Here is a 26,256-nt window from a genome sequence, read left to right on the forward strand (position 1 = left end):
TGAAGATACCCTAAAGATCCAATACAAAATGCAACTGCCTTAAGTTGGTAAATTAAATGCAAGCTTTGGGGGTAAAGTTATAGTACCCTTCGGCGAGGGTATAAAAACCGGGCGAACAAAATGCAGAAAACACCGACGCCTATTGCAACAAACGACCTCTTCGCTGCGCTGCGCTGCGCTCCGCTCCACGCCTCGTCTCTGGTTCGCTCTGTGTCTGTCCACGTCGGCGTCTCCATCTTCCGCACCCACAACTGCAACTGCAACAGCAACGGCAACGGCAACCAAGCCTCCTCCTTGTCTGGTGAGTCACTTGTTGGCGCGCCAAGTTGTGCAACTTTTCTGCTGCTTTTCAGCTTGTTGCTGCACGGACCAAAAAGAAAATGAAAAGGAAAGCCAAGCAAGGTTAGATCTCGTATTAAGTCAAACCCCCACCACCCCCACAAATTTGGCCCACTCACACACTGACCACAAGACTGCAACATCCGAAAAGGGGACAGGCAGGCAGGCAGGCAGGCAGGCAGGCGGTAAATGTCAAATGATTTGCACCCTTACATTCTTAGCATTTGGCGTGATCTGCTGAGCTGCTGAGCTGGCTGCTGTTGTGGCTGTTCTTTATGAACAACATTTGACATTTGGGTTTTGGCTGTGGCTTTGGCTGTGTCTCCAGCTCTGGAGGAGTGTGAGTGTCATCCGCTGAGACAGCGACTGGTTTACAGAACCCCGATGCCGATGCTGGCCATAAATTTCCAGGCAGTTGGTTGTGAAATGTCTTGTCAATGCTGCGAATCTTGAGCTTGAATCGTAAATAATGCTCTAGTATACCGAATGGCGATGACAGTTTCGTCCACAGACAGAACTTGACATAAAGATCACGTACGGCGAAGGAGACAAGTGCAGACAAGACTGGAGTGGCCATAAAGAATCAAATTAATTCCTAAACATGCTCCAAATTGCTTTCGTTTATTTCTTTTCGTTTACGAAACTTTTTCTGGTGCCTCTTTCTAATCGCGATAATCCTTTTAATTTATCAAACTTTTTTTTGTTCTGCTGCTTACAATATAAATTATTTATTTTTTATTTGCAATTTATATTATTTGACTCTTGTCTTAGCCGAATCGTATAACATGCCACTGAGACTCGAATTTACTAAATAAGCGGCGGGTGTTAGAAAATTAATTTCGACTTTAAAATTGGTTTCTGGCAAGAAGGCTGGCAAATGAACGGCAACGCTTATATTTGGGTACGAGTAGATGCCCTAGTGAGAACAAAAATTAGATATACTACAGTGCGAAAATCAGGGAATCGACGCTCACCTTTGGACGGGGGCACTTCATCTGCAAGGCGGACTTGCCGAGCGCCTTCACGATAACTGCAATGAACTTGTGGCCAAACAAACCTTTGGAAAACTGACAGATATCGATATTCAGATCGATAATTTTGTGGTATTGTTTGAAGGGAGGTCGAGGCAAAAACAATTTGAACGTGGCATTGAGCTGAGAAATGCCACGAATATATTCAAATTCGGTTGTAACCATAGATTTGTCGTAATCCATTATGATACATTTGTGTCGGGCCACAAACTCTGGGTTCGTTGTGCAATCGTAGGTTTTCCATAGCAGACTCAGGCGATTCGTGGAAGTCGAAGTCTGTCAAACGTTTGATTCATTTATTTCCAATATATTTTTGGGGTTCAAAATACCTTAGCTGCTACCCCATGGTTGGGAAGAGACGCGATCAGGAATAGCCAGTAAAATGTAGCCATGGTGGAGCACCAACCAATTATTACTGTCTGGCTGCAAAGCCTAATCACGGCTTCCTATATACGTTCTATATACAGTTGCGGGTAATTATAGCCCAGTAATTGGTATTTTTTGTGATTATTTTTTAAGTGGAATACTGCCCGATGACTTGATACGAGATACGAGTCCCCAAAAAATATGTCGAGCCCAATTTAGTTGTCTGCTGAATTTGACAGAATTTTATTGTGCGGATTCTTTTTGGGTCACATTCAAATACGATTTCTTCAGATGGAAAAAGCTGCCATATGATTGATCAACATTAATTAAGATACCTTTATTATGGGATATTTTCGCTGCATATTGGTTGTTCTGACGACGGTATTACATATATATCTTAGACAGCATGGTCGGTCCTTTTTCCAAATCTGATATTAAGGGGCAGAAATCGAAGGAAATGTCAAAGAGCTTCCGATCCCGGGTTACTCGGTTCGAAGCGTGCACGGACTTTCTTTTTTTTTTCTTAAACAAATCTTTTTTTCCACAGTTTTACAGTAATTAATTAGCTGGCATTAATTAAATATTTAACTGGTAAAAATTTAAGAAGAGCTTTTAATTGAGCTTTTAATTAAAGATTATTTGTTGTTTTTTTTCCTATTAAATGTTGAAAAAATACCATGAAAATTACAAAAATTTTACTTGAAAAACAGAACAAAAATAATGCAAAAAAAACGTACACCATAAAAAAAAAAAAAAAAACGGTTGGCATTTTTTTTGGTTATTTTACACAAATATAGAATAAATAACAAAATCAATTCACAAATTAGTATACATATTTACTCTACAAAATATCTACAGCTTACTACATGTCTAGTGGCGCCACCTGACGGCGCATCGGACAAACCATTTGACAAGTTTTTCCGTCGGCTGTTAGTGGCGCCAGTTAATTCGAAATTTGATTGGAAAAAATTAATTTTTGTTCCACTATAAATATCGTTGCATGGGCGGAACATGCCCCCAAAATGGAAAGCTATTCTTACCGTTATTTGTTTTGCCTCATAATCCATACCACATACCAACGTTTAGCTCCCTTTCCCCACACTGGGAGCCCGAAAAACATCCTCCCCAGGGAGGAAAATCTCAGTCAAACTTTAAAGATTGGATTTAAATCTGATCTAGATCTGAATTACAGAGAGTAGTGTGAGTAGATCGACATTACAGATCGACAGCATTATAGATATTTCTTTTTCCTGGCATTCTCCTTGGCAATGTCAAAGAGACGACCCTTCAGTGTGACATTCATCACGACGGCCACCTTCGGTATGAAGAGGTCAAAGTTGGCCAGGAAATCGTTCTCGGTTAGCATGGGCGGCAGGTCTTTCACCGATATGTTCTTCGAGTAGTATTTACCCTAGAAATAGGTGTGTAATTAAGTACAAAACAGAGCTCTGAGGTTACTGATATTCCATCGCCTACCTTTGGAAAGGGGCATCGTATGACCACATTGCTGTTTCGGGACAAAGTTCGCACCAAAAAATCGATCAGCATCTTCCGGGTGCCCTCCCGAATAACCTTGCACACATCGAAGGTGATAGCGAAAATCTGGATGTACACCTTCTTCGGATTAGGCAGGGAAACCCTGAGCGATGCAAACAAAGTGGGAATTTTTTGTACAACTTCGCCATAGCCATCCATGGTTGTGTTCCGAGGTGGCAAAATCTTGCAGCTCACGTTGGCCAAGTAGGTGGGATTTCCCACGCAATCCATTTGCCTCATCTCCACAAAGTATCCGTGCTGCCATGGAATACATATATGCAATTTGTATATCAAGTACAAAGTACAGAAACTTACTTTCAAAACGTTGGCCGCTGCTGCAGGCTGCGGAGTTTGCAGGAAGCTGGCTATGGCGCCGATGGTCCAGAGCAATTGCCACATTTGGATGTCTCAATTGTTGATGACCAACTGATCCATTAGCCTCTGATGAAATGAAATTCCCCATACTCCATGCCCCATGCCCCAGACTAATGACAGTTTAATTGTGCAAAGTGTAAAGCAATTAAACTATTATTCCCTGTTGCCTTGCCCATTGTTCGATATTCTGGTATGGCCCATTGAGTTGGCTAAACAAGTGAAACCATACGCCTAACCGTATCAGTGCGAATATCAAGTGTTTGCCATATGCTGGCGAGTGCAAACAAATATCATCACTACACTGCACTACCCACAGCATCAACTCCACGATCGCGATCATCACCATTAACCGCAAGCGTGAAGGGCGAATTCGGTAATGGGTAAGGTTTGGTAATGTTATAGGCCATTCGAGGCTGAGAAGCACTCGCACTTGGCCCGGTCCGGCAATCAATGGGACAAATAACTCTTCATATACATATACATATATACTCGTATCTGTGTTGTCATTTTCATTATCGTTCCCAATATTTATTTCTCGAGTCGGAGTGTGAGGTGTCTGTGTGTGTGGGTGTGTGTGTGTGTGTGTGTGTTTGCTTAAGACTAACTACGGAAGGTAAGATTTACACAAAACATTTCAATTTCGTATGGCATTCAGGCAGTGTGCATAATACTTTCAAGCAAAATATTATACTATACAGAAGTAGGATGGGACGGGCAGGCTCCCCGCAGAACTATTGCGGTGCCACGGGCAGATGATCGCCCTCTGGCTGGAATCCGTTCTCATCGGCCACATAGCGCAGGGTGATGATGTTGCCTTCCGGGTCGCTGTAACTGTACGAGCCTGTCTGGACCAGGACCAGTTCCTCGTGCTCGTCGATCACCTGGCCATCGGATGTCTCCGTCTTGGGTATGATGATCTTCTTGAGGTAGCCAATGTTCTCCACGCGTATTCCATTGGACGTCTCGTAGCTGTTATAGAAGGTTTGTTTGCTCTTAGTACTCGCATTTTGATCAATTTCGATGCCCTCCCACTCACCTGCTGTTGAAGCTGCCATCGGCATTGTTCACATTGTCCTGCTTCACAATGGTGGCCGCTGTTGTCGTGGTGGTGACAGCGGGTCCAGCAGCACGCTGGTCCTGTGGCCGGGCCAGGACGTAGCCGAGCAGCATGGCAGAGCAGGCGATGAAGATGAACTTGTACATTTCGAATGGGCGATTATCCTTGAGAGTTCCTTGAGTGGGTGCGGGGCGATATCCAGCAGATTGCGGTGCGACTGTTGGCTGCCAGAGCCGGGCCGCGTCTTTTTATAGTCTGGCGGCAGTGCTCTGGTCTGCCCTGGCCAGCTGCGGCTGCGCTGCTTGCGACTGCTTGCCATTGCGATGGGCGCACTAGATAAGCAGCGCGGGGTACTCTCGAGTACTCTCGCAAAAATTACGAGCGGGCGCTCTTCTTCTTAATTTTTCTTTGGGGTTTTTTTTTTGTCTCGGTTTTGGCTTCAGTTTTATTGCCTGCGATGAGTGAGTAAACATCAGATCACACCGCCAGATCGCAGAGAAGAAGATGAAGATGAAGCGACGGTGTCAGCAGGTGACAGTTGTCCGCTGTCCCCTCTCCACCCTCTGTATCCACTGTGTACCACTGCTTGGGGCTCTTGACAGCTACGTGATGGGTCTGAGCAGAATACTCGCACTCGTAGAATTCTTAAGGGACTGGTGGGAGTCAGAACGCAACTTAGTTCCGTTGAATCGGATGGCGGCTCTTCCTGGCGGGAGATTCCGTTAAGGATTTGAGTTGGAAGAGTCAGCGCATTCTTGCTATTTGGGAATATTTTTTGAGAAGTCTGATACCCAATGAGAGAATGGGAATACTTTGCTGATTGCGCATGGCGGACACGTTTCAATTATGGAAATAATTTGCCCAAAAACAAACCTGCCCGAGCCTCTAACGGTGAACGGTGAACGGTGGACGGTGGAGACAAAGCGGGCAATAAAAAATGTAGAGTATTGTTGGCCATAAATCGAATTGATAAGCTTCGGAACATTCACACATATGATGGCTATATGCTGCGAATATTAACCACAATTGTGTCATAGAGCCCCGCTCCCCCCCTCTCTGACATAGACACTTCTGTGGGCATGAAACGGAATGGTCAATGAACTTGGCTAACGAGCTAAGAACCAGGCAGAACTCTCCTCAGACACATATCTCTGATTAATTTGGGGTCAGCCCACAGCCAAAGCCAAAGCCAAAGCCAAACCAAAGTTTCTTTTGTTCTTTCATTTTAAAGTTAAATTTCTCATTTCTCATTCTGCCCTTAAAGTTAACACTTGTCTGCTAATCAAACGATACGACCAAATCACACTTTCGGTTTCTGTTTGTATTACATAATGCCTGCAATATGCCGATTCTCATTCCGATTCTGATAAAATCGAATCTGAAGTTCTGTGGCTTACTCTCACTGAATCTTCGGCCGGACTTGGCCTTCAGGTGTTTGTCCGTCTGCCTGGGGCTCGGCTCAATTTGCTTATTTAACAGTTTAGCTTTCAATTAGTAATTGTTTAGCAAGATTGCCAGCGGAGCAACAAAATCCGCCAACTAAGGCAAATCTCACACACATTTTGGCACACATGAAGCTAGTCGCAGGCAGGGGCTCAGCTAATGGGGGGGATGGGATCCATGAGTACCCACTGGATCGTTCAGTTTCAGCCACTTCCGCACTTACTCTCAAACACTCTGAGCATTCTGTTTCCGTTTACACTACGATTATCTCCATGAGGAAGTCTGCGTGTTGGGTTGATCATTGTATTGTTTAATTGTTCTCAGTTTTTTTTTTGGTTCTAATCACATTTGTGCTGTGTCCTGGTCGGATCCTCAGTTCTGCTTCTCTGGGGGATTGTAGGGGTGCAGCTTGAGGTACTCCAGAGTCTTCAGAACAGACAGGGGCGTGGGTGGCGGTGTGGGCAGATGATCACCCACCGCATGATATCCATTCTCGTCCGCGGTGTAGGACACCACATAGGTCTGGCCATCGTCGGACACAAACGAGTACTTGCCATGGACCGCCTCGCCATCGTGCTCGGCATTCACCGTCTTTAGGAGCCCATCCTGTGTCGCCTTGGAGCCATCGGCGAGTTCATAGCTGCAGAATGGGGGAGAATGGGGCGGTTAGGCTCTGCCGAGACTCTCACACTGGACCGAACTTACTGATAGTGATATTTGCCGTTGTATTCCACATTGGATTCCTGGGAGATCAGGTCACTCGTGTCCGGAGCAGCCCATGCAGCGACCGCGAACAGAGCGAGCAGCAGTAGAGTCCTCATTTCGATCAAACGGTAATGTGTATATAGATGACAATCTAGATGAAAGCAATCCAAGCAAGTGTCTCGGGGCGACTGTCAGTTCCAGTGGGTAAACAAAGACTCTTATATAGGCAACGGAATTAGCGGATTGCGAGGGGAGAGCCGAGACATAAAAAACATTCCTGTACTAAAATATTTAACATGAATTAAAATGTAGACAATAAATAATATTGAACTTGTTTAGATTCGTTGTTTCGTTTCGTTTCGTTTCGCTTCGCTTCGTTTTCGCATCATCGTCTTTGGCCTTTCGAAAATGGGTGTGAAATTTGGTGCAGACAACTCCAACTCGATCCGATCGATCTGGCGCCTTCGGGCCGCTTCCACGTTGTTTTCCAAATAAATAAATAATAATAGTAATGCCGTGTCGACTTCTATGGGAACTTGTCACCAGCATCGGCATCGGCATCAGCATCAGCATCACTCTGATTCTGGTTCTGGTTCTGGTTGGCTCTTTTCAATTTGGAACCAACGTGACAACATTTTTGTTGCCTGTGCCTGTGCTTATTCAATTTGCATAAAATAAATTGATCAACCCTCCTCGCCTTGAAGTGCAAAAATTAAATAAAAACAAATGTTATTTTGGGACACAGCTTATGAATATATGGCAGATCAATCTAAGAAGAGCCCATCGCTTGGCCTGTAAACTACTTCCAGTATATCCTCAAGTGTGCATCTCCCATATCCATATATCCATATACCCCACAACCCAACGAGTTGTATGCATTCATTAGCTGTCTTGTGGCTGCTGCTGTCATCGCAGGTATTCAAGATATTGCGAATTCAGATTTATGGCATCGACAGAAGCTTAAACATATGCAAGATAAAGATACTGATGCGATCAGCGTTGATCAACCAAGGAGACTTCAGCTAAAGGCGATTGGTTCTTCCAATAAAATACCCAAGACCCAAGACCCAAGACCCAAGACTGCTCTTCCTCATTTTTCGAAAGAATCCTTAGTTCTTTATTTGCAGCTAAGCCTAAGAATATCGTTATATATAGGTCTTCTCAATTGTTTACATAATCTTCGACGCGAACAGACGTGAAAACGCCAACCTGTCCCACAAGCTCCACAAGTTCGAGTGGCTTCGGCTTCATCGACGTCATCGCTTATATTACGTGTAAATGTTCCTAAATGTTACAGACTATTTACACAAAGTTTGCTGTGGATAATCAGTATATTATTCCTGTATATTATTTCTTGTATGTTCTTTTTTTTTTTTTTTTACATTTTCTTTCATTTCATTGATAAATCGACGATATCACATGAGTCCGAAAATGGCAAAGTTCCGGCGACTAAAAGATCTGAAGAAATTCGTGTCAAAGTGAAAGTGGAAGAAAGCAAGAAAGCAGACAAAATGAAGTAACGAGAGTCTATGTATTGGGTGTGTGGCTGTGTGGCTGTGAGTGTGTGTTCGTGTCATGTCCCTCAATCCCATTTTGAGATTGTGTGTTCTTCAGTCAAATCCACTAACAACCTCCTTGGGGGAGGTTTCAGCTCTTGTGTGATTGTCTAGATAGTTGGGGGCGATTGGAGCAGATAATGGGGTGTACGAGCATATCGTAGTAACAGCAACAGAGCAGCATCACATCGACCGTAGAGTGTCAGGGTCAGAATGTTGGCATGGGTCGGACTGGAGGGAATCAGCCAGAGGCAGCGCCTTAACGACGCTTGGCTGGCGGCAGACTCAGCAGATAGTCGAGAGCCTTCTGGATCGCTGGCGGGATTGGTGGGGGAGTGGGCAAATGATCGCCCTGTGGCTGGAAACCGTTCTCATCATCGGCCGAGTAGTTCAGGGTGATCAGATTTCCCTCCGGCGAGGTGTACGAGACAGAGCCCCTGGCGATGATCACGTCACTGGTGTCCGGAGAGGTAGCCTTCTTTAGGGTGCCCGTCTCTTCGGCCTTGATTCCGTTGGCCGTCTCATAGCTGCAAGTGCCAGGCAAGCCGAGCGAAATGATCAAAAGAGAGAAAGAAATAATCAATTGGTTTAACCGAATTCACCTTCAAAACTTGCGAAATGTCGTTGAGCAAATTAATAAAAGTTCGCAATTTCTGTTCAAGTTTTTGTTGTTAAATGAATTAGTCACCTACTTGGCGCCAGACTTTTTATCCACACACATTCCAAGACGAATTTATTCAATTCGTTTAACATTTAACATTTTCAGCTATTGCTATCGAAATGAAGCGTGTTTTTTTTTCATTTAAATATTGTTCAAGAACTCAAATTTCATTTGCTATTATGGCTTGTTAATGAGTGGTCAAGGTGAGAGAGGGGGGCAGATGCAAAGTGCCAGTCTACTGACGAAATTGGAGAGATTCAGACAGCTTCTACCACATTCTTGCCTTGCAACCAAAGAAATTACTTGATTAAAATTATGAATAAAATGAACCTGAAAGTATGCAATGAAATTGTAATAAAATATCAGATTTCATACACTTTAGCTTTTTGTCAGAGTGACATCTCTTCTTTGTAGGCGCGAAGTTCAAATGTTTAGCATGCTGTTTCTTTCTGTGCTAATTGTGGGGTGACATGCTGACTACTAGATTTGTGCGCTACTAATTCTGCTAATTATGGGCCATTTTGAAAGCTTAGAAGCTTAGGAGTCAGGATAATATGATGTTAAATACTTACGCATAATTGTATGAACCATCTGGTTCGATGTTGGACTCCTGGCTGATGATTGCAATGGGCTCCTCTGCCCGCTGCGGAGCCGCATCGACCAGGCACATCAGCGCCATGGCGACCAGGCACAAAGCGAACTGCAAAGGGAAGACAAATAGGCAGGCATTGAGATTTCCACTGGTGTTGGCCGCAAACGTTAGTCGAGTTAGTAAACATCTTGAAATCGTGCTCCGATGATATTATGCAACGCCCCACACCCCGCCACTTGTTTACCTGGGAGACGAGATTTATTGCCTTAGCGCTTTTATTTGCTGTTCTCACATACTATGTTTTAGACACCTTTTGAGGTCGGCAAATAGATGCCAATTAAATATTTTCCACATTTCCACACACACACGACGTATTCCCAATTAACTTGTGCACAAAAGTGCATGGAAAATTGTGGGGCGTGGTCGGTCGTCCGTCTCATCTCTGTCGCCGTTGCCGTCGCCACCATCATCGTCACCTTCTCAGTCTCAGTCTTTGCTTCTTTCGAAACCAATGTAGGTTCACCCCAGATTGACTCTTGGGCAATTGGTTTGGTGCTGCCCCAAAACACTTTGAATGGAACTTGGTTTGGGTTTGGGTTGGGGTTTTGGTTCCATTTTCGTGTCTGAACTTTTCAGTTGAATGTGCAGGCCAGATGGACAGCTGCCAGGTGTTGGTCTGACCTTTGAATTGCATGCGGGGCCCGCAACAGAGCTTTGTTAATGTTGAGAGCCATTTCGAGCACACGTCTTCGCTGCATCCATTAATTGCCTTTGCCTTTTAGGGGCACTAAATGGCAAACTGTTGCCGCCACCGTAGGTAGGCTGTTCCTCTGTTCCCTGTGCCCTGAACGCCCACGCCTAAGGAAGTTTTGACGAAGGTCTTGAGGTCTGAGGGGTCTTGAGTTATATTTTAACGGTGTGCAGTTTTACGATTGATTTATGCTGTCTGCACTTTAACTACCCAAATGTGGGTCTGGATCTATACAAGGAGTAGGTGTGGCTGAGACTTAATGAAAGGATGAAACTTGATTAGCTTTCATCCAACAGCTCAAGCAAAATTGAAAGATATCCTTTCTTTATCTTTCTTCTGCCTGCTCTTATCTTGTTTCTGTTCCCTTTTCGACCATCCCCAATGTTCTGCGCGATTCACTTACATTTTTCATGTTGTTCCACACACACAGAATTGTAATCCAAAGGCAGAATTATCCTTTCAGCTGGGGGCCTAGCACTGAAGTTGTTAATTGAACAAACGTTTTCTATTTAATGATACCCAATGCCGGGCAGGTGAGTCTATTTATACGAAAATGCACGGAGCGGCCGTCGCCTGCAAGCAGTGCAGTTGGCAGAGCATCGCACTAACACATGGACAGAGGCAAGCATCTACGAGACGATCGTCTCGAGTACACGAAACCAAAACCAAAACCAATAGAGTGCGCGGGCGGTGGGCGGTGGACGGAGGGCGGGTGGCGGTACGTAGCAGCAAAAAAGAGAGAAGAAAAACTAAACTAAAGATTCAACGCCTAAGTCGCCGACGGCGACGTCGCAGCACTCGGAAAGAGCAGCAGAGGCAGAGAGTCTGTCCACAGGCACCAGCAGCACCCGATGATGCCAGGAGGCATCGGGGGGGGGCGGGCAGGCCAGCATAGCATGGCAGAGCCACTCTCAGCTGTTCTGGGCAAGCAGTTCAGAATCGGCTTTGTACTAAGTTTAATTTATGCAATTGTTTCAGGTTTTTGCAGACAGACTGCACATTTAAATAGATTGCCCGGTAATGGTAATTGCATCAGCCAGCGGAAATACTAAAGCAACAAGAAAACAAACGGACAAACGGCCAACGAAAAATGAAAATGATCTTTAGTACGAATGATATTGGGGAGGGATATCACTCCCATCAGGCCCGCCGGCTCTGCCACCTGACTCGAAATGGGGCAGCCTCAGAGCTTTCGGGAATTCAAAATGCGCTTCCATTAATCGGCTATTGGCATCAAAGTCAGCCGGCGAGACCTCACTCAGACCTCAGGCTGAGGCTGAGGCAGTTGCAGTCAAAGCTGTGCATGAGGTCAAAATGCCAGCAATTGCTAAACGCCAAGGGGCCATCGCAGTCGCTGCCAGAGTGTAGGCGCGTCTAATGAATACTTAGCCTGGCCCAGCAGATGGGGCCAGACTTTAGCTCCAAAACTCCACAAACTCCAAGACACCAAGACTCCGACTCAAGCCCCGACACAGACGGCGACAGAATTTCGTGACAAGATTGTCCCAAAGATTGTGAGCAGCGTACCATTGCTGTTGCCATTGTATTGCTATTGTCTTTGGCAACCGAAAATCCAAGCTTGTTTTCAGCTAAATTTGGATTCGCAGTGGAAGTCGAAGTCGGCTGGGCTGCCGTTGCCTGATGATTGTTTCCCTCGGCGTTTGCTGGTGGCCGGCCGTTATTATGAAGACATTCGGCAGCAATAATTATAATATTTATTGTTCTACTTTTTAATATGCATTTAATTTTGGATCGCTTGCTCGCTGAGTTCCGAGTTGGAGGGCTTTTTGTTTGCAAATTAGATGGGATGGGGCAAGAACCTTGAAATATGTATTACGCATGACTTCGCTTCTCTAATTACGTGCCACAAACTACAGAGATGCCACACAAAATGTCAGTTGCCGTCTGCCGTCTGGTTCTGGTACTTTTCTTCAACCTGTTCTCGACCGCTGTCCACTCTGAAGGTCGCTGCGGATACTTTATGGCACACAGCGTAATGTAATTTGTTTTAAAGATGTTTGCGAAGCGTCTGCAATTTGATACCTAGCAGCAAGCTGGGTATAATGTGCTAGCTGGTACACATGACAGCACCCGTCACGGAATTTGTGATGAATAAAGAGGATTTCATTTATATTCCACTCAAAGGACTCTTTAATCAACCACAAAGAACAATAATTAAGATCTGGCATATCTCCCACAGATCCTAACCAGAGTATTAACACCTCGGCTCTCAAACTGCGCAGTCGCGCGTTGATTTAGCTGTTGCGTAAGAAGCTAGAGCCGCCTTTGGCATGGTCTTCGGTCGGGTCTGGTCTGGTCTGGCCCGGCCTGGCCCGGTCTGGCCCGGCCTGGCATACTTTGCAACGGCTAATGCTAATGTCAATGAAGGCATAAATAAATAATTGCGCATAGCTGGGGCTGAAGCTGAAGCTGCAGTAGCACTCACCCCATGGCTGGAGACGCTGCAACGATGCACCGCTGCAGACGTCGAACCAGTTGCGGTGGTTAAATGTCAGTGGTTCTGGTCATGTCGAGAAATCAGCTACTGCACCGCTACGGGTATTACGCGGTGATCGGCGCTTGGGGCTCATAGCGTAGCGTGGACTGGGCATTGGTTACAGTGGGCTGTTGCGTTGGCGCTGCCCATTTCATGGTCAAGGATGCACTTGAGTAACTTTGCTCCGCTTTGGCAGCGTCAACTGGTTCGCCTTTGTCTGGTGTGGTCAGGGAAGCTGAACTGGTAACTGAAACTGGAGCTCTGTCGGGGCTGAATCATCAGCTGACCTTGCAGCCAGCCAGCCAGGCAGCCAGCATTGGAATGAGTTCTATGACGCCGACTACAATGCAGTTGCAGTTTATGCTGATATCGATGCTAATCTGTCTGGGTATGGGGGTATCTTTGGGCACAGTTCATAGTCTTCGCATTAATGGGATTTATGCAAATTGACAGCGCTCCTAAATGGCAGAGGAATCGCTCTGCAGCACGTGGGCGTCGTCGATTGCGAATCTTCGTTAATTAATGCAAATCGCGGCCAAGACATTTGATATGCGGGAGTGGGTCTACTCCCCAGTTTCCATATGTCAAGTGAAGCCAAATCACCTTACTATCATTAAGAACAAATGGAATTTCAGAATTTTCGAACATAAAGTCATAGGCAGCTACGGCCATACGGGAACTATTTCCCATTTCGACATGAAGGGGTGGGGTGGTTGGCTCACCACACCACGATTTTCCAATACATAATTGCCGCTTGCATAATTTATATTTTAATTGTTCTACCACTTATGTAGGTGGGAGGAAATTAGTTTTATTACCATAAGCCATTGATGGCTGTAGGATTACCTATATTATATATTTCAATCAACAACTTCCAACTTAATATTAGGAATCTAATCGAATGCATCTAAATTAAAAGTTTGTCTTACATTTGCCACGAGCCGATCTACATGAAGCCATTATTTAGTTTGTATTACATGATAAATCAATTTTCAAGACATTTATTAGGCCCTCACTCAGATAACGAGTTTTGGCTGCTATCTTCCGATAGATGAAACGAATTGGGAGCTGACATAATTCCGGAGTGAATATTTAAAGACTTAAAGAGCTAAATAAATACGAGCCAATTAATTGGATGGCAAATATTCAACGGCTCGTTTATGTAAAACAGTCAATAAAGATCTTTTGTCTGGGCTTTGGGCTAATCTATTTAACGCATTCCGCCGATCTTCTACCCAAAGACCCAGCCAAGACTCCAGCTGTGCTACCATAAAGTCTCAGAATGGGCAACATTTGGACATTTATGGGTACAGGGTGAAGAGCAAAGTGGGGATTCGTTTTGAATGGAAACGGAGTTTGTTTGGGCCTTTGGGTGTCAAATTCTGATTGCTTACTGATCTCAATTTGTACGAGTCTCTGCGGTATTTCGTATGCAAATGGGAAGCCATCAAATGAGCCATATTCTCGTTTCAAGATAGGCATAAAAGGTTCCAATTAATTAAAATCAAAACTGGAATTTTTAATTCAATTCTTGCCCGGGCAGACTTGGGCACGTGACTTTGGCTGGACAGTGTAGCTGCAATCACAGCGGCTATTGTTGCACTTGTTGACTGCTGTCAAATCGCACGCGAAATGTGAAGGCCGGCGATGCAATCGAGATGACTCCGCCTCCCCAGCCCGTATGCCCCACACTATTCCCCACTCCATGTATCTTCTCCAACTCCAACTCAAACTCCAACTTCATTCATATTCATTCATGGGACCGTCTCTCAGTCGCCCCCCATTCATGCTTTATTCACCTCAATTTCTGATGGAAATAATAAATTCAATTTGACTGAATTGAGTTGAGGTGAAGAGTGGGAAAACTCAGCGGCAAAATTGTACAAAGAAAATGCAGACAGCATTTCTATTAACGGAATACCTAAAACATAAAGTTTATTAGCTATGGATTAAATGAAAATTATTAAAATAAAGTTAATTTATGTTATTACCCCCGCCGCCCCGCCCCGCAGCCAAAGCCGACACTCTGAAGGGGAAAAGAGTTAGTTTTTAGCGAGATTATGTGGACATATCGTGGATACCAGGTCGATAAGGAGCTGACCATATAGAACTGGGCAGCATTGCTGCCGAAAAGCATCATGTAGGATATTCCCTCCATATTCAGACCCTGGACAACGGCCATGCAGCAGAGCAGATTGGAGGCCAAGAGAAGGCCAAAAACTACAGCATAGCCAATGGGAGTGTCCGATCTGAAGCTGAGTTGTGTCGGAAAGATCCGTAGAAAGGGAAACCGTGCATTGCTTCTCCATCATCTTTCGGTTTTGCTGCCTTTCGACTTCTGGTTGTTGGTTTTAACCCGCCAAGGGACGGAGCGCGGTCATCGATTATCCTACATAATTGTCATACATAATTGTCGATTGAATAACTGATGGGTGTAATTGTTTGGTTAACTATTGGGAATTAATTGTACTAGGTGCAACCTATACGGTGCGATGAATAAATTAATACAGTATATACTCTGGAATAAACAAGGGTTTGGATGGTGTCTTGGATCTATTAATTGTCGTTTAGGTATATATAACTTTTCACAAATTAATTCACTTGGATCTAAAAGTATTTTGGAAAGATAATGCAAGATATAATTAAGTTAAATCAGCATTATCTATAGAAAGTTAATTATTATTATGTAATTTCCATTGGAGCTGATGTAAGCCCCACTGGGAGAAGTCAGAAAATAATGGAAATATTTAATAATAATTTATTCAGTGGCTCTCGAATTTCACTACTGAATATATAATTCTCCTATAATGTAAATTTGCATAAAAATGTACATATGGTTAGGCAAACACTTAACGCCCCCCAACTGGGTTTTAGCCATTTTATTCGTTTTGCCTTTGCTCACCGTTTTGCCGCATTTTTGGCAGCGATTGGCTGAAACGCTTGCTCCACTCTTTGCTCTTGACTTTAATTATTTATACAGTCAGCAAATTAGAATAATAAAAACCAATCTAAATTCTAAACGGAAATTGGCAAAACTCTCCGCTCGAAAAGTTAGCGATGAGCGTTGACCGAATACAATGATTTTTATGGACTGTAGACTGACATTTGATGCTTATGCTAAATTGGTCTCCAAAGTGGCTTATAAAACGATCCGTGGGTCTGTGAAACTGTTACAGTTCTGTCGCGTAGATCAGCGTTGAAAGTTGCTATCGAAAATGTCTCTTAAACTGGTAAATCACCGTGAGCCCACAGTGGGAAAGTGATGTGCTCTAATCTAATAGTTAATGTGTTTGCAGTTATCGTGCCTCTTCGTGCTGGCTCTGGCCGCGATCGCCTGCGAGGGGCAGACCCAATACAATCCGTATCTGAGGAACCCCTACTACCGGGATCTGTACTACAAAAACCGCGACCTGTACAACCTGCGCCGCTACTACGACGGATTCTACAAAAAGTATAATCCATTCATTGCCAACGCCCAGGCACGCGTTGTGGCCCAGTCCAATGAGGCCAACTACGGCACGGGCTCCTACGGGTACAACTATGAGACGGAGAACGGCATTCATGCCGAGGAGCGTGGTGTGCCCGTCAATATAGGCAACCAGGAGCAGGAGGAACAGGTCGAGGGTGCGTACTCCTACATCTCGCCGGAGGGTCTGCGTGTGGGAGTCAAATACGTGGCCGATGCCAATGGCTTCCGTCCAGTGATCACCTGTTAGTATGCCCAGTGTTATCGTGTAAGAGCCACACACTACAGTGATGTATTTATCTTTCAGATGATGGCGTAAACTCTGCCTTCTATGCCAGCCAGCCTGCCCCAGCCAATGTGGTCTACACGAAGCATTGAGGCAAGATTCCTATTCCTTCCTATTCCTAGTTTCCTGAGTGAAATAGGTGTGTGTTCAGCCCTCTTCTTAATAAAAAAATATAAACTCAAAAAAACTCTTTTTGATATTCGGAAAAATCTGGAAGTAGTGTCTTAAAATGTACTTAATAGGTGTTACTTAGGCCTCTGTCTAAGCTTCAGAGGCACGAAACCCGTCGGTAAATTGATAAACTTTCCACACAGAAACTGTCCCAGAAAAAACTCGAAATTATTCATTGAAGCTATACAGCTATAGAGGCATATTCCGATTTACCAATAAATAAATAATAATAATAATAAATAAATAATTCAATAAATGGAAAACACGGTTACGCGATCTCGTGGAAAGTATTTTATACCATTAAAAGAAGCGAAGCTGGAGATGTTTCTATGCAAAAGTAATTCTTATTAAAGGCAAACAAGTTTATATTGTATAATGCTTAAAGTCTTTCTACGATATGGTGGGCATATAACCATCAACTGACGAACGCCATTTTGTCTGCTTTCGATTGATTTTTTTTTAAGAGCTTAATACTACGACGACACGAAAGCTCTTACAATTCCGTGTTCAGCACAAAGGTGTGCTTTAAAATTCATAAAAAATTATTATTAATTCGAAAATTTTTTATTTTTATTTTTAATGAGTTTTTATTGAATTAAGCTAAAGATTTTGGTATAAATCATCGCTTCATTTTTCTTTTGAAAAAACTAAATATTTCGGCACTCGTTTGTATAATTTACATACTATATGTATGTATATTGGAATTATTTTGCTAATCAAGTGTTAGGCAATTAGTTTTACGTGTTCCCTAGAAAGGTCGATGAATATATTCAGTATATAATCCGAAATATTAAACGAGTACAATCCAATAATATAATTTAAATATGCAGATATCCTTAAGTAAATTCACAAAGATTACCTTACTTATTTATGCCCACTTAAGCTTTTTCTTGAAGAACTGGTTAGTATTAGATGCCTCCTGCTTTAGAATACTGGATATTCAGAGCATTGTTCTGAAAACAATTGAGAAGTAATTATTAAATTACAAATTATACCCAAGAGAAATCAAATTGACACACGAAAAAGTCAGCTCATTCTATTATATTTTATTTATTTGAAAAATTGTTCTAGAATTATGCAAATCATTATTGAGGACTACCCCCAGCTCAAGGCTGGGTCTGTAAACAAAAATGGGTCAACTGTGTCGCTTATCGGAAATGTGAATAGCAAATGTACCGCGTACAGACGAGTGTGTATACTCGCACACAGCGACTACTTAAACGGCGACTTGTTTTGTCTCGCCTTTGGGAGAGCAACAAACTCATTAATTTTAAACGGAGCCCGTATACTGTGTATACGAAATGTGGAATTAAATTTGGCAAAATGTCAGACAGTTTCATTATCAAATGCGATGCGATGCGGCCTTTGATTCAGAATAATCAAAAAAGATTCGTTCAGCTCAAGGGCTTTGGATGATCTGCAAGTTCTTCGCTCAGTAGAAAAGCTTTGATTCTTCGTAACAGATATTTAGTTGGGGTTTATTTTGATATATAAAATAACAAAAAATAATTAATTATCTTATGCTTAGCAACGTAACGTCGTCATATTGAGTTAGACAGATAAATAAATACGAAATAACATAGGAGCGGACTATATATACGACTACAATTCGATTCCTCCATTCGTCTCCTTCCTTTTCCTTTTCCTTTTTTTGTGGATTTTTTCCTGGGTTTTCGATGGCTTGTTATAGGGTTTGACCGAGATGATCGCTCGTCAAATGCAAGGGAATGGTGGGGGTGTGGGGGTGTGGCGTGGGTGTGGGTGTGGGTGGTTGGACTAGGACGGTTCGGATGGGTGTGGGGAGGTGTAGAGGTACAGGGACCTTATGGCTGTTGATGAGACAAGTCTGGGAGCGGACTTATTCGGAGACATCTGGCTGCACTGTGGGATGTAGGTGGGAGAGGCGCTTGCGCTCCAGCCTCTCCTCCTCGGCACGTCTCTCCTCGCGCTCCTCCTCCTCGGCCAGCTCGACCTCGTGCTCGAGCATACGGATCTGGTCGCCCAGCTCCTTGGGCATGCGCTCCAGATGCATCGACTTGATTTGGGCCTTGATGTCCTTGGTCATGTGGTTGATGCGGAAGCCACGATGATCGAACTGGGCGCCGCCATTGGCCTTGTGCTGCTCCTCCACGTACTTGAGGGCGCGTGCAATGGCCTCGGGAATGGGTGGAGGAGTGGGAATGTGATCGCCCTCGGGCATGAAGCCACCATCGTTGGAGGCGTAGTTGACGCGGTACAGCTTGCCATCATCGCCGGTGTACTCGTAGTATCCCTTGGCGTGAGTGCCGCCGTTGTGATGCAGCTTAGCCTGCTCCTCGCCGTAGATGCCGTTCTCGGTCAGGAAACTGTTCTCCGGGAATCGAAAATTAGCTTGGTGGGTGGGAAAAGTCGTTGAGTGAAAAACCTACGCATGATCGTATTTGTCCTTCTTGCGGATCTCTTCCTGATGCAGAATCTTGTGGCGTCCCTCATCATCGTAGTTGAAGAGGATGTTCCTGGGCGTCGTCGTGGTCGTGGTGGTGGTAGTGGTGGTCCGCTCCGTGGTTGTAGTCGGTTTCTTCGTCGTTGTTGTCGTCGTGGACTGTGAGTGGTGCGGGGTGTGTGGGGTGTTGGTTCATTCTTTTTTTGTTTCATTCATTTTGCTCAGTGTGTCTGTGAGTGTGTGTGGTTGTGCGTGTGTGTGGGTTGCATGCGTGTGCGTGGGCATGGGTTCAAGGGTTCAAGGGTTCAAGGGTATTCGGGTTCGGTTTGGATCATGCAGGATACCTTATGAGGTTTTCATGTAGCGCGTGATGCTGGGATTTGTTTTAGTTGCAGTGCCGAAATCGTTCGTAAATCATTTTGGTTTGGTTATGGTTAAGCGGGGGAGTGGAGTTCTGGGTTCTGGGATCTGGGCTGGGGTTGGGGCTTTTGTTTTGTGGCGCTTTAGTGCTGGATGCTCGGTTGCAGATGGGTTTGTGTTGCGATTTGCGGTTCATGATCGGGGAAGCCGTACTCCAAGCGGATTTCTGGTACTTGAAACTCGGCATTACTTACTGTGTACAGATCGTGGCTGCAAAGAAATTCAGTTTATTCAGTTAACATTAATGCTGCTTATTGCTGCTTACTGATTACACTTACTTGTAGGGCCTGACATCGTGGACGTAGGGTAGGTTGAGGCCGGCATATGGCCCATAGCCACCATCGTAGGGATTGGGAATGTGATGGTAGGCTCCCAGCTCGCGGTGATCCGTCACATGGGTGTAGGGCTGTGGCATGTGCTGGTAGCGACCTTTGGTGGGGCAACAAAATTAAATGGTTAGTGGGCCATCTCAAGGAAAAGCTTTGGTCTGTGTGAGTGTGAGTGTGGGTGATACGAGTTCTATATCTACCATTAGATATTTACAACTTTCGTTAGTTTCCTTCTCGCTTATGTGTGTGTACAATGGCTGTGCAGTTAGGTCTGAAAGTGATTGGGTTTTGGGTTAAACAATCTACAGCAAGTGCCGAACAGCAAAAGGCATTTTGGATTGATAATTTGGTCAGCTTTCATCCCCAATCTGCGGATGAGTATCGATTGTGTGATTGTGTGTGATAGTGTGGATAAAGAACTGAAAGAATTCGCTTCTTTCCTTCTTTTTTGTACTTCAATGATTTACCTAAACTATCCTGTGCACCACTCCGGCCTATAAGAAATCGAATGTTTAATATCCCGTTCAAGTGGTGGGTACAGTGTACTCTGGTTAGTGCAGAAGCTCAGCTCAAGATCGAATTGGATTTGCCATTTTCACAAATATTTCAAAGGCCAGACCAACCTTGAGCTTGAACTTGGTTAGAGAGTCAACAGATTATTCGTATAAATAAATGTGTTATCGGAATCAGCGCAGATTCACATGCTCCCGGGCTTGGCTGTACATGTGTGTGTGTGTGTGTGTGTTTGTGTTAGTACGAGTAGCAGCTGGCCAAGATCTGAGATCTGGCTTGCTCTGCTCCGTTTGTGTTCTCTTTGCCTGGGGGGGGGGGTTAGTGGGCGGCAACAGCAACCGCATGCAGTCAGTGGGCGTGGGCGTGGGTAGGCGCATTAATTAGAGTTGGATCACGAAATACCTTCATTTTGCGAACTGGGATGGTACCGTCCGTCGTCCAGTGACCTGTATCTGCCGGCACTAGAATTTTGCTCTGAAACCGTATACTTGCCATTGCGGTCCTCGTCTGGGACGGGACTGGTGTGGCAGACAGCAATGAGAGCCTGCGGGCGAGGTTAGATTCGATTCGATGGTTGGGTTGGGTTGGGTTGGGTTGGGTTGGCAGCACATTTGCATAATGCAATTCAAAGAGTGACAGGAAGTGGCCCCCAAAGCGCGCACGGGTTGAATGCACTCCGGATCTAATGAATCAGCGGCGCGGCGCCTGCGCTGTGCCAAAACTTGCTCCGAATCGAGTCGGCACGAGGTAATTAAATCAATACGTATGCATTTAGTATTTCTTTTGTTGCTAATTAAACTCGCGCTGGCGACGCTGACAAAGACGTAATACACGAATTGTTCACCCGACAGCACTGGGCGACACACTGGGTGGCAGGGGGTGGCACTGGGCAGGGATCTGGGCACTGGATTACTTACCACGACCGCCACAGCGGAGAATCTCAGCATGGATTGGGTGAACATGTTCGCTTGGCTTAGATTATAGTCGATATCCTTTGGGGAATTATCCTGGGGCTTGCTGCTGCTGCTGCTACTGCTGCTGCTACTGCTGCTGGCTGTTGTTATCTCTCGCTGGTAATCCTTCTCTGAGGGCGACTGCAACAGGAATGTTTGGAGTTCGATCAAGTACGCTCCATTTATATAGAGATGTGCCGGTGGCAGCGACGACGCTCCTAAAATGCTCAGCCCAGCCTCAGCCGCCGCAGCATCTGCGTGCGAGTGTGTTTGTGTTTGTGTGTGGGCATGGGGCTGCTGCTGCTTCGTATGCGTGTATGTGTCTGTATCAGTTCACCTCAGTTCAGTTCGATAAGCCAGAAGAACAGTACCTCTCCCTCTCTCTCTCTCTCTACACTTCTCTCTCTCGCTCTTTGGCTGCTCCCTTTTGGGTTTTCGACAGTGACGAGTCGCACTCTGCTTGTCTCCCCGCCTCCTCGCCATTGGCTTTGGAATGCAGCTTAGACGCTCTCATTGGCTCAGTAACTGAGGCAATAATTTATATGGCCGTCGAATCAATGTCGCCAAATAATCGTAATTACATATACAATCAATTAAACAATTTGTATAATTTGGCAAATGTCGTCTCCTCGCGGTTCAACGACCCCTTGAACTTGAACTATAGCGATCTTCTTGCATCTCAGGATATACAGGTATGGCAGGTGGAGGCGGAGGTGGAGGTGGATGACGCGCTGTTTACTCCGCTTCTGATGAAGAAATTCCCATGATTTCGTTGGGAATTGTCATCGAAATTCTGGCGAACAATGAGAGCGAAACAATTTTGGAAAAACGTCTCATTTGCTGATAATCGAAGGTAAAGTTCAGGCCAGTCCAGGCCAGGCCAGGCGCGCAGACGTCATAAAGTCAGGGGCCAGATAACGATTCACAAAAAATAAAACGTTAATTTTTTAATTTGTTTTGATTGGTTTGGTTTAATCATAGTCGCAGAATGAAGGGAAAATATTTATTTGAGTCAAGGACGGGGAGGGGAAAAACAGAGGCAATGCAAATTGTAAACAGGAGATTAGTTCATATTTACGGGTACTTATAAATGGATATACTAGAAAGGAAATTAGGTGATCATATGTACGTAAGTTATAGTCAAAACTTTGCACCGAAAACCTTTGGAAACTGTACGGTATCCGTATCTGGAAGAGAGGTTTGAGGCTGTAAATAAATAAATAAATAAAATAAATAGAAATATAAACATTGACAATGTGCATGTTTTCCGGCAAAAAGAGATGTATCCTGCGTAGAATACAAGGTTCTAAAAGGGCCACATTGTTAGGGTCTTGGCTTGTTCGCTTTAGCCGTGTTCGGACGCCCGTTAATTTCCCAGTTGGAGTCCAACGTTAACTAGCTTTGGCAACCGATGACAACATCGCCGGCATCGGAGATACATACATACATATGTATGTATATGTCCCAACTACCTGGAGGCACTCGGAAGCGCCATAAAATTGCCGTAATGAAATCATAAATTACGCACCAGCGGAAATACAGCAAAGCAACCAAAAACGCACAAAAAGATAAATAAAAGTAAAAAGTAAAAATAAAATAAAAACCATTCAGACAATGCGCGCGCCTGCCACAATGCGAAATGCATTAATATTGAAGCTGAAGCCGAGGTGGAGATGAGGATGGGACTGGGACTGGGACTGGGGCTGGGTCTCTCACAGCATGTACATACATGTATATGTATGTATGTACATCCATAAGTATAACCGGAATCGGAATAAGACTCGGATTTAACCGGCATAAGAAAAATGTTGACAAAAATGATTTTAATTGTTTGTAGCAAACGTTGACACCGCAGCCAGCAGCCAGCAGCCAGCAACCAGCAACTGCGGCAGTGACAGCTCGGGGATCGGCATGGAATTTGTCCTTAACGGTTTCCTAGTCTGGAGATGAATCCCAGATTACCGATACGCAAGCTGCCGCAACGGAGGAGAATGATTGTCAGCGCACATGGGCGACGGACTTAAGCCAATTAATAACGACCATAAACATAAACTGTGATTAAAACGCCACAGTTTGGGGAGATGGCAGGCCGAGTGATGGCAGGCCTGGCAGCCACGAGCAGAGGGTGAAGAGTACCAAGCATCGATGCGATGCTGCGTCACAGTCACTGCACTCCAAAGGTCGTACGCTGAACCCAGACCAGCAGAGATCGGACCAGACCAGACCAGCCCAGACTCGAATCCAAAGATTGTGCCAGTGCCAGTGGCAGTGGCAGTGGCAGTGCCAGATTGTTGTGTGAATCACGGCGCGTGCTGTTATTGTTACTTTTTGAATCATTTCAGCTGGATTTGGGCATTGGCGATATCTATATGGGGGCATTCATAAAAGTCACAAATACTTAATAAATATTTAAATAAAATGACTTTTTAATCAATTACAAGTTCGATTGGTGATGCTCGGGCGGTTGGCACTTGATTTGCATGCCACGAGCATTTGCAGTCAGATATCAGATGAGATCTTCACACCGCAGGGTGCTGCTGGTGTTATTTTATTATTAAAAAAATATCTACATATGTACATATGTATGTATGTATATTTCCATTGACCTTGGAATCACATTCTGTCCAAATCTCACACTTTCTTCGATGCGATGCGTCACTGGCATTTCATATTATCCGAGTACCGTGTATCACGGCCAGGTAGGATCGGCTTGGGATCGGTTTTGGTTCGGTTCGGTTCGGTTCGATGCTAATCTCCGGTCAATTCAAGTATTTACGATCCATATCCAATGTCAGAACAAGTTTGAGTGTGTTTTATTTCATTGACGAGACGTCTCTCCTCCGGCAAGTCGGAAAGTGTCGCACATAAATCTTTAATCTGCTTAAAACTAATTTCAAACAATTTGAGTCGGCTTAGAGAGCAGGAAGTACGAGCATCAGCACCGGCACTCCCCAAAAAGTGCGTCCGACTGGTAGGCGCTCGATCACATGTGCAGTTTCCTATAGCTCCAGTACCAGATAAAGCCCAAGAGGATAAGCGGCAGCATTCGGCCGTCAGGTGCGAGACTGCGCGATGCGTTGCACAGGTGTCCGCGACAGTGGCAGAGGAGAACGGTGTTCCTGGCGTTCACCTTCTCCTCGATGCAGTCCTCTTGGTACGGCTCCTCCACGACGATTTTTTCCACCCACGCTTTTTTGACAAAGACATGTGTGGTATTCAGTTGCTGGGCACAGCCCCGCATCGTCTTGACCCACTGCTGTCCCTCGAGTAGGGTCATGGTCAATACGGTTTTCGAGCACATCGTTGAGTGGGGGCACTCGCCAATGTGCCCGAGCGGCTTCTGCGCTGATCCGCACGTCTGATCCGCCTCGTTGCACTGGTAGCACTTGAGCATCTCGCCGACTGCCACTGCCACTGCCCCGCTTCCGATTAGGCAAATCACTGTTCCCACACTCAGCCAGAGCTTAGTTCCGACGCCCATTGTTTCCGGATATAGAGTATAATGTACGTAACTCTGCTTCCGAAGTCGTTTGCGCTTCGAGGGACTGAAGTGAACTGCAGGCAAAGTGGGGAAGTCTCGCATGTTTAAAAAAAGAACAGATTAAGCCGCAGAGAACATGCAGAGCACCATTTATGTATGAGTAATACACACCCTTCTGGAGCAATCCCTCCCTCCTGATATCGCAGTTGAACTAAAATTAATCTCAACCGACAAAAGTTTTCCTTTTTTTTTTTTTTTTTGGAGGGCGTTCTCATATCAAATGAAATTAAATGTAGTTAAATGTATGACATTTCATTGGGTTATTCGAATAAAGCTTGAGCAACGATTTCTACATTCAATTGTAATCCACTCCCAAGTATTTCTCTCACCCAATGCTTCCAGATAACAGATGTTTCATTATGCACCTTTGTTTGCTTCTTTGTCTTTCTTTCGCTCTCATTCTCTCTCTCTCTCTCTCTCTCTCTTTGTGCTGCACAGGCGGAAGATCGATGCCTATTCGTTGCACTCATCGATTCCTATCGATTGTTTAAGCTGGACCAATAAACACTTAATCCCTGGGCCAAGTTCGGGCTTTGGCTGTGGAATTTAATTGGATTATAATGACTGCATTGTTCAGTTCAGTTCCATTCGCGCTCCCCCCACATGCGAGTACGAGTACGAGTACGAGTATGTATGATTTACGCGTATTTTCACCCCCTACAAGTCGGCCTTTTGGACAGACAGCCTTTAGCATTTCGGGCAAAAACAAATGAAATCTTTATAGGCTGCCATTGTATATCTGTCCATAAATTAATCCGATTTTTGCGTGGGTTTTCACACACACATATTTCGAATGACAATGCGACTTCTCTCTCCTTTTTTTTTTTTTTATTTAGGTTTGATTTGTTCTCAACTTTCTGTTCATTGCCAAAAGATTTGCTTAATTATCGTTTGCTCTCTTTATGGTTTAATTAGTGCGCCCGGAGGCAACTCTCTGTGGGTATATCGGTACATATTAAATCAAAACGGAATGTCTATAAATATTGGTGCATGCTGAAGCCAGTTTAGCCACCGAATGCCAGAATAGATGGATCGATTTTGGTAGCACTCGGCGCATTCACATTTTAATCGATCCCATTAAACACAAACGATTTATGCCATTAATTGCCGGCATTTGTTTCGCCCAACGATTTAATTTACAAAGCGCCATTTTGCTGTTTGGGGCCAAAGCAAAACCACCCAAAAACAAATCAGGCCTCATGACAAACTGCAATTGGAGCAGAGATTGCAAACCGAAACCAAAACC

At 44.7% G+C, this 26,256-nt stretch overlaps 8 protein-coding genes across 10 annotated transcripts; 1 reads left to right on the forward strand and 7 right to left on the reverse strand.

The window, feature by feature from the left end:
• Positions 1–1,034: 1,034 nt before the first annotated feature.
• LOC111077699 lies at positions 1,035–2,240 on the reverse strand. Of its 2 annotated transcripts, XM_022372070.2 has the most exons (4): positions 2,072–2,240; positions 1,700–1,962; positions 1,314–1,646; positions 1,035–1,255 (listed from the first exon to the last, which is right to left on the reverse strand). In XM_022372070.2, the coding sequence occupies exons 2-4, from the start codon at positions 1,760–1,762 to the stop codon at positions 1,091–1,093; spliced, it is 561 nt and encodes a 186-aa protein (XP_022227762.2). In that variant the 5' UTR covers positions 1,763–1,962; positions 2,072–2,240; the 3' UTR covers positions 1,035–1,090. The 2 variants fall into 2 exon arrangements, with proteins under 2 accessions (XP_022227762.2, XP_022227761.2); XM_022372069.2 differs by having other exon boundaries at positions 1,700–2,240.
• Positions 2,241–2,950: 710 nt separating this feature from the next.
• On the reverse strand, positions 2,951–3,684 carry LOC111077720. The gene is made up of 3 exons (XM_022372096.2): positions 3,588–3,684; positions 3,213–3,530; positions 2,951–3,147 (listed from the first exon to the last, which is right to left on the reverse strand). Exons 1-3 carry the CDS (start codon positions 3,669–3,671, stop codon positions 2,968–2,970), a joined length of 582 nt encoding a protein of 193 aa, XP_022227788.1. The 5' UTR covers positions 3,672–3,684; the 3' UTR covers positions 2,951–2,967.
• Positions 3,685–4,146: 462 nt separating this feature from the next.
• Positions 4,147–4,940, reverse strand: LOC111077685 (endocuticle structural glycoprotein SgAbd-3). Its single transcript, XM_022372051.2, has 2 exons — positions 4,684–4,940; positions 4,147–4,616 (listed from the first exon to the last, which is right to left on the reverse strand). The coding sequence occupies exons 1-2, from the start codon at positions 4,848–4,850 to the stop codon at positions 4,379–4,381; spliced, it is 405 nt and encodes a 134-aa protein (XP_022227743.1). The 5' UTR covers positions 4,851–4,940; the 3' UTR covers positions 4,147–4,378.
• Positions 4,941–6,436: 1,496 nt separating this feature from the next.
• Positions 6,437–7,060, reverse strand: LOC111077687 (endocuticle structural glycoprotein SgAbd-3). The gene is made up of 2 exons (XM_022372055.2): positions 6,853–7,060; positions 6,437–6,787 (listed from the first exon to the last, which is right to left on the reverse strand). Exons 1-2 carry the CDS (start codon positions 6,966–6,968, stop codon positions 6,520–6,522), a joined length of 384 nt encoding a protein of 127 aa, XP_022227747.2. The 5' UTR covers positions 6,969–7,060; the 3' UTR covers positions 6,437–6,519.
• Positions 7,061–7,945: 885 nt separating this feature from the next.
• Positions 7,946–10,933, reverse strand: LOC111077700 (endocuticle structural glycoprotein ABD-4). The gene is made up of 3 exons (XM_022372071.2): positions 10,816–10,933; positions 9,642–9,769; positions 7,946–8,935 (listed from the first exon to the last, which is right to left on the reverse strand). Exons 1-3 carry the CDS (start codon positions 10,822–10,824, stop codon positions 8,668–8,670), a joined length of 405 nt encoding a protein of 134 aa, XP_022227763.1. The 5' UTR covers positions 10,825–10,933; the 3' UTR covers positions 7,946–8,667.
• Positions 10,934–16,091: 5,158 nt separating this feature from the next.
• Positions 16,092–16,806, forward strand: LOC111077721 (larval cuticle protein LCP-22). The gene is made up of 3 exons (XM_022372097.2): positions 16,092–16,139; positions 16,206–16,620; positions 16,683–16,806. The coding sequence occupies exons 1-3, from the start codon at positions 16,125–16,127 to the stop codon at positions 16,751–16,753; spliced, it is 501 nt and encodes a 166-aa protein (XP_022227789.2). The 5' UTR covers positions 16,092–16,124; the 3' UTR covers positions 16,754–16,806.
• Positions 16,807–18,294: 1,488 nt separating this feature from the next.
• On the reverse strand, positions 18,295–21,762 carry LOC111077707 (larval cuticle protein LCP-30). 2 transcript variants are annotated; one of them, XM_022372080.2, is made up of 7 exons: positions 21,434–21,762; positions 20,919–21,060; positions 20,471–20,497; positions 19,953–20,103; positions 19,869–19,884; positions 19,241–19,413; positions 18,295–19,177 (listed from the first exon to the last, which is right to left on the reverse strand). In XM_022372080.2, the coding sequence occupies exons 1-7, from the start codon at positions 21,476–21,478 to the stop codon at positions 18,691–18,693; spliced, it is 1,041 nt and encodes a 346-aa protein (XP_022227772.2). In that variant the 5' UTR covers positions 21,479–21,762; the 3' UTR covers positions 18,295–18,690. The 2 variants fall into 2 exon arrangements, with proteins under 2 accessions (XP_022227772.2, XP_022227771.2); XM_022372079.2 differs by lacking the exon at positions 20,471–20,497 and having other exon boundaries at positions 21,434–21,612.
• Positions 21,763–23,907: 2,145 nt separating this feature from the next.
• Positions 23,908–25,324, reverse strand: LOC111077681. Its single transcript, XM_022372041.2, has 2 exons — positions 25,122–25,324; positions 23,908–25,024 (listed from the first exon to the last, which is right to left on the reverse strand). Exon 2 carries the CDS (start codon positions 24,948–24,950, stop codon positions 24,453–24,455), a length of 498 nt encoding a protein of 165 aa, XP_022227733.1. The 5' UTR covers positions 24,951–25,024; positions 25,122–25,324; the 3' UTR covers positions 23,908–24,452.
• Between the last annotated feature and the right edge of the window lie 932 nt (positions 25,325–26,256).

The sequence above is a fragment of the Drosophila obscura genome, unplaced genomic scaffold (genome assembly GCF_018151105.1).
Source record: "Drosophila obscura isolate BZ-5 IFL unplaced genomic scaffold, ASM1815110v1 contig_25, whole genome shotgun sequence".
Lineage (NCBI taxonomy): Eukaryota > Metazoa > Arthropoda > Insecta > Diptera > Drosophilidae > Drosophila > Drosophila obscura.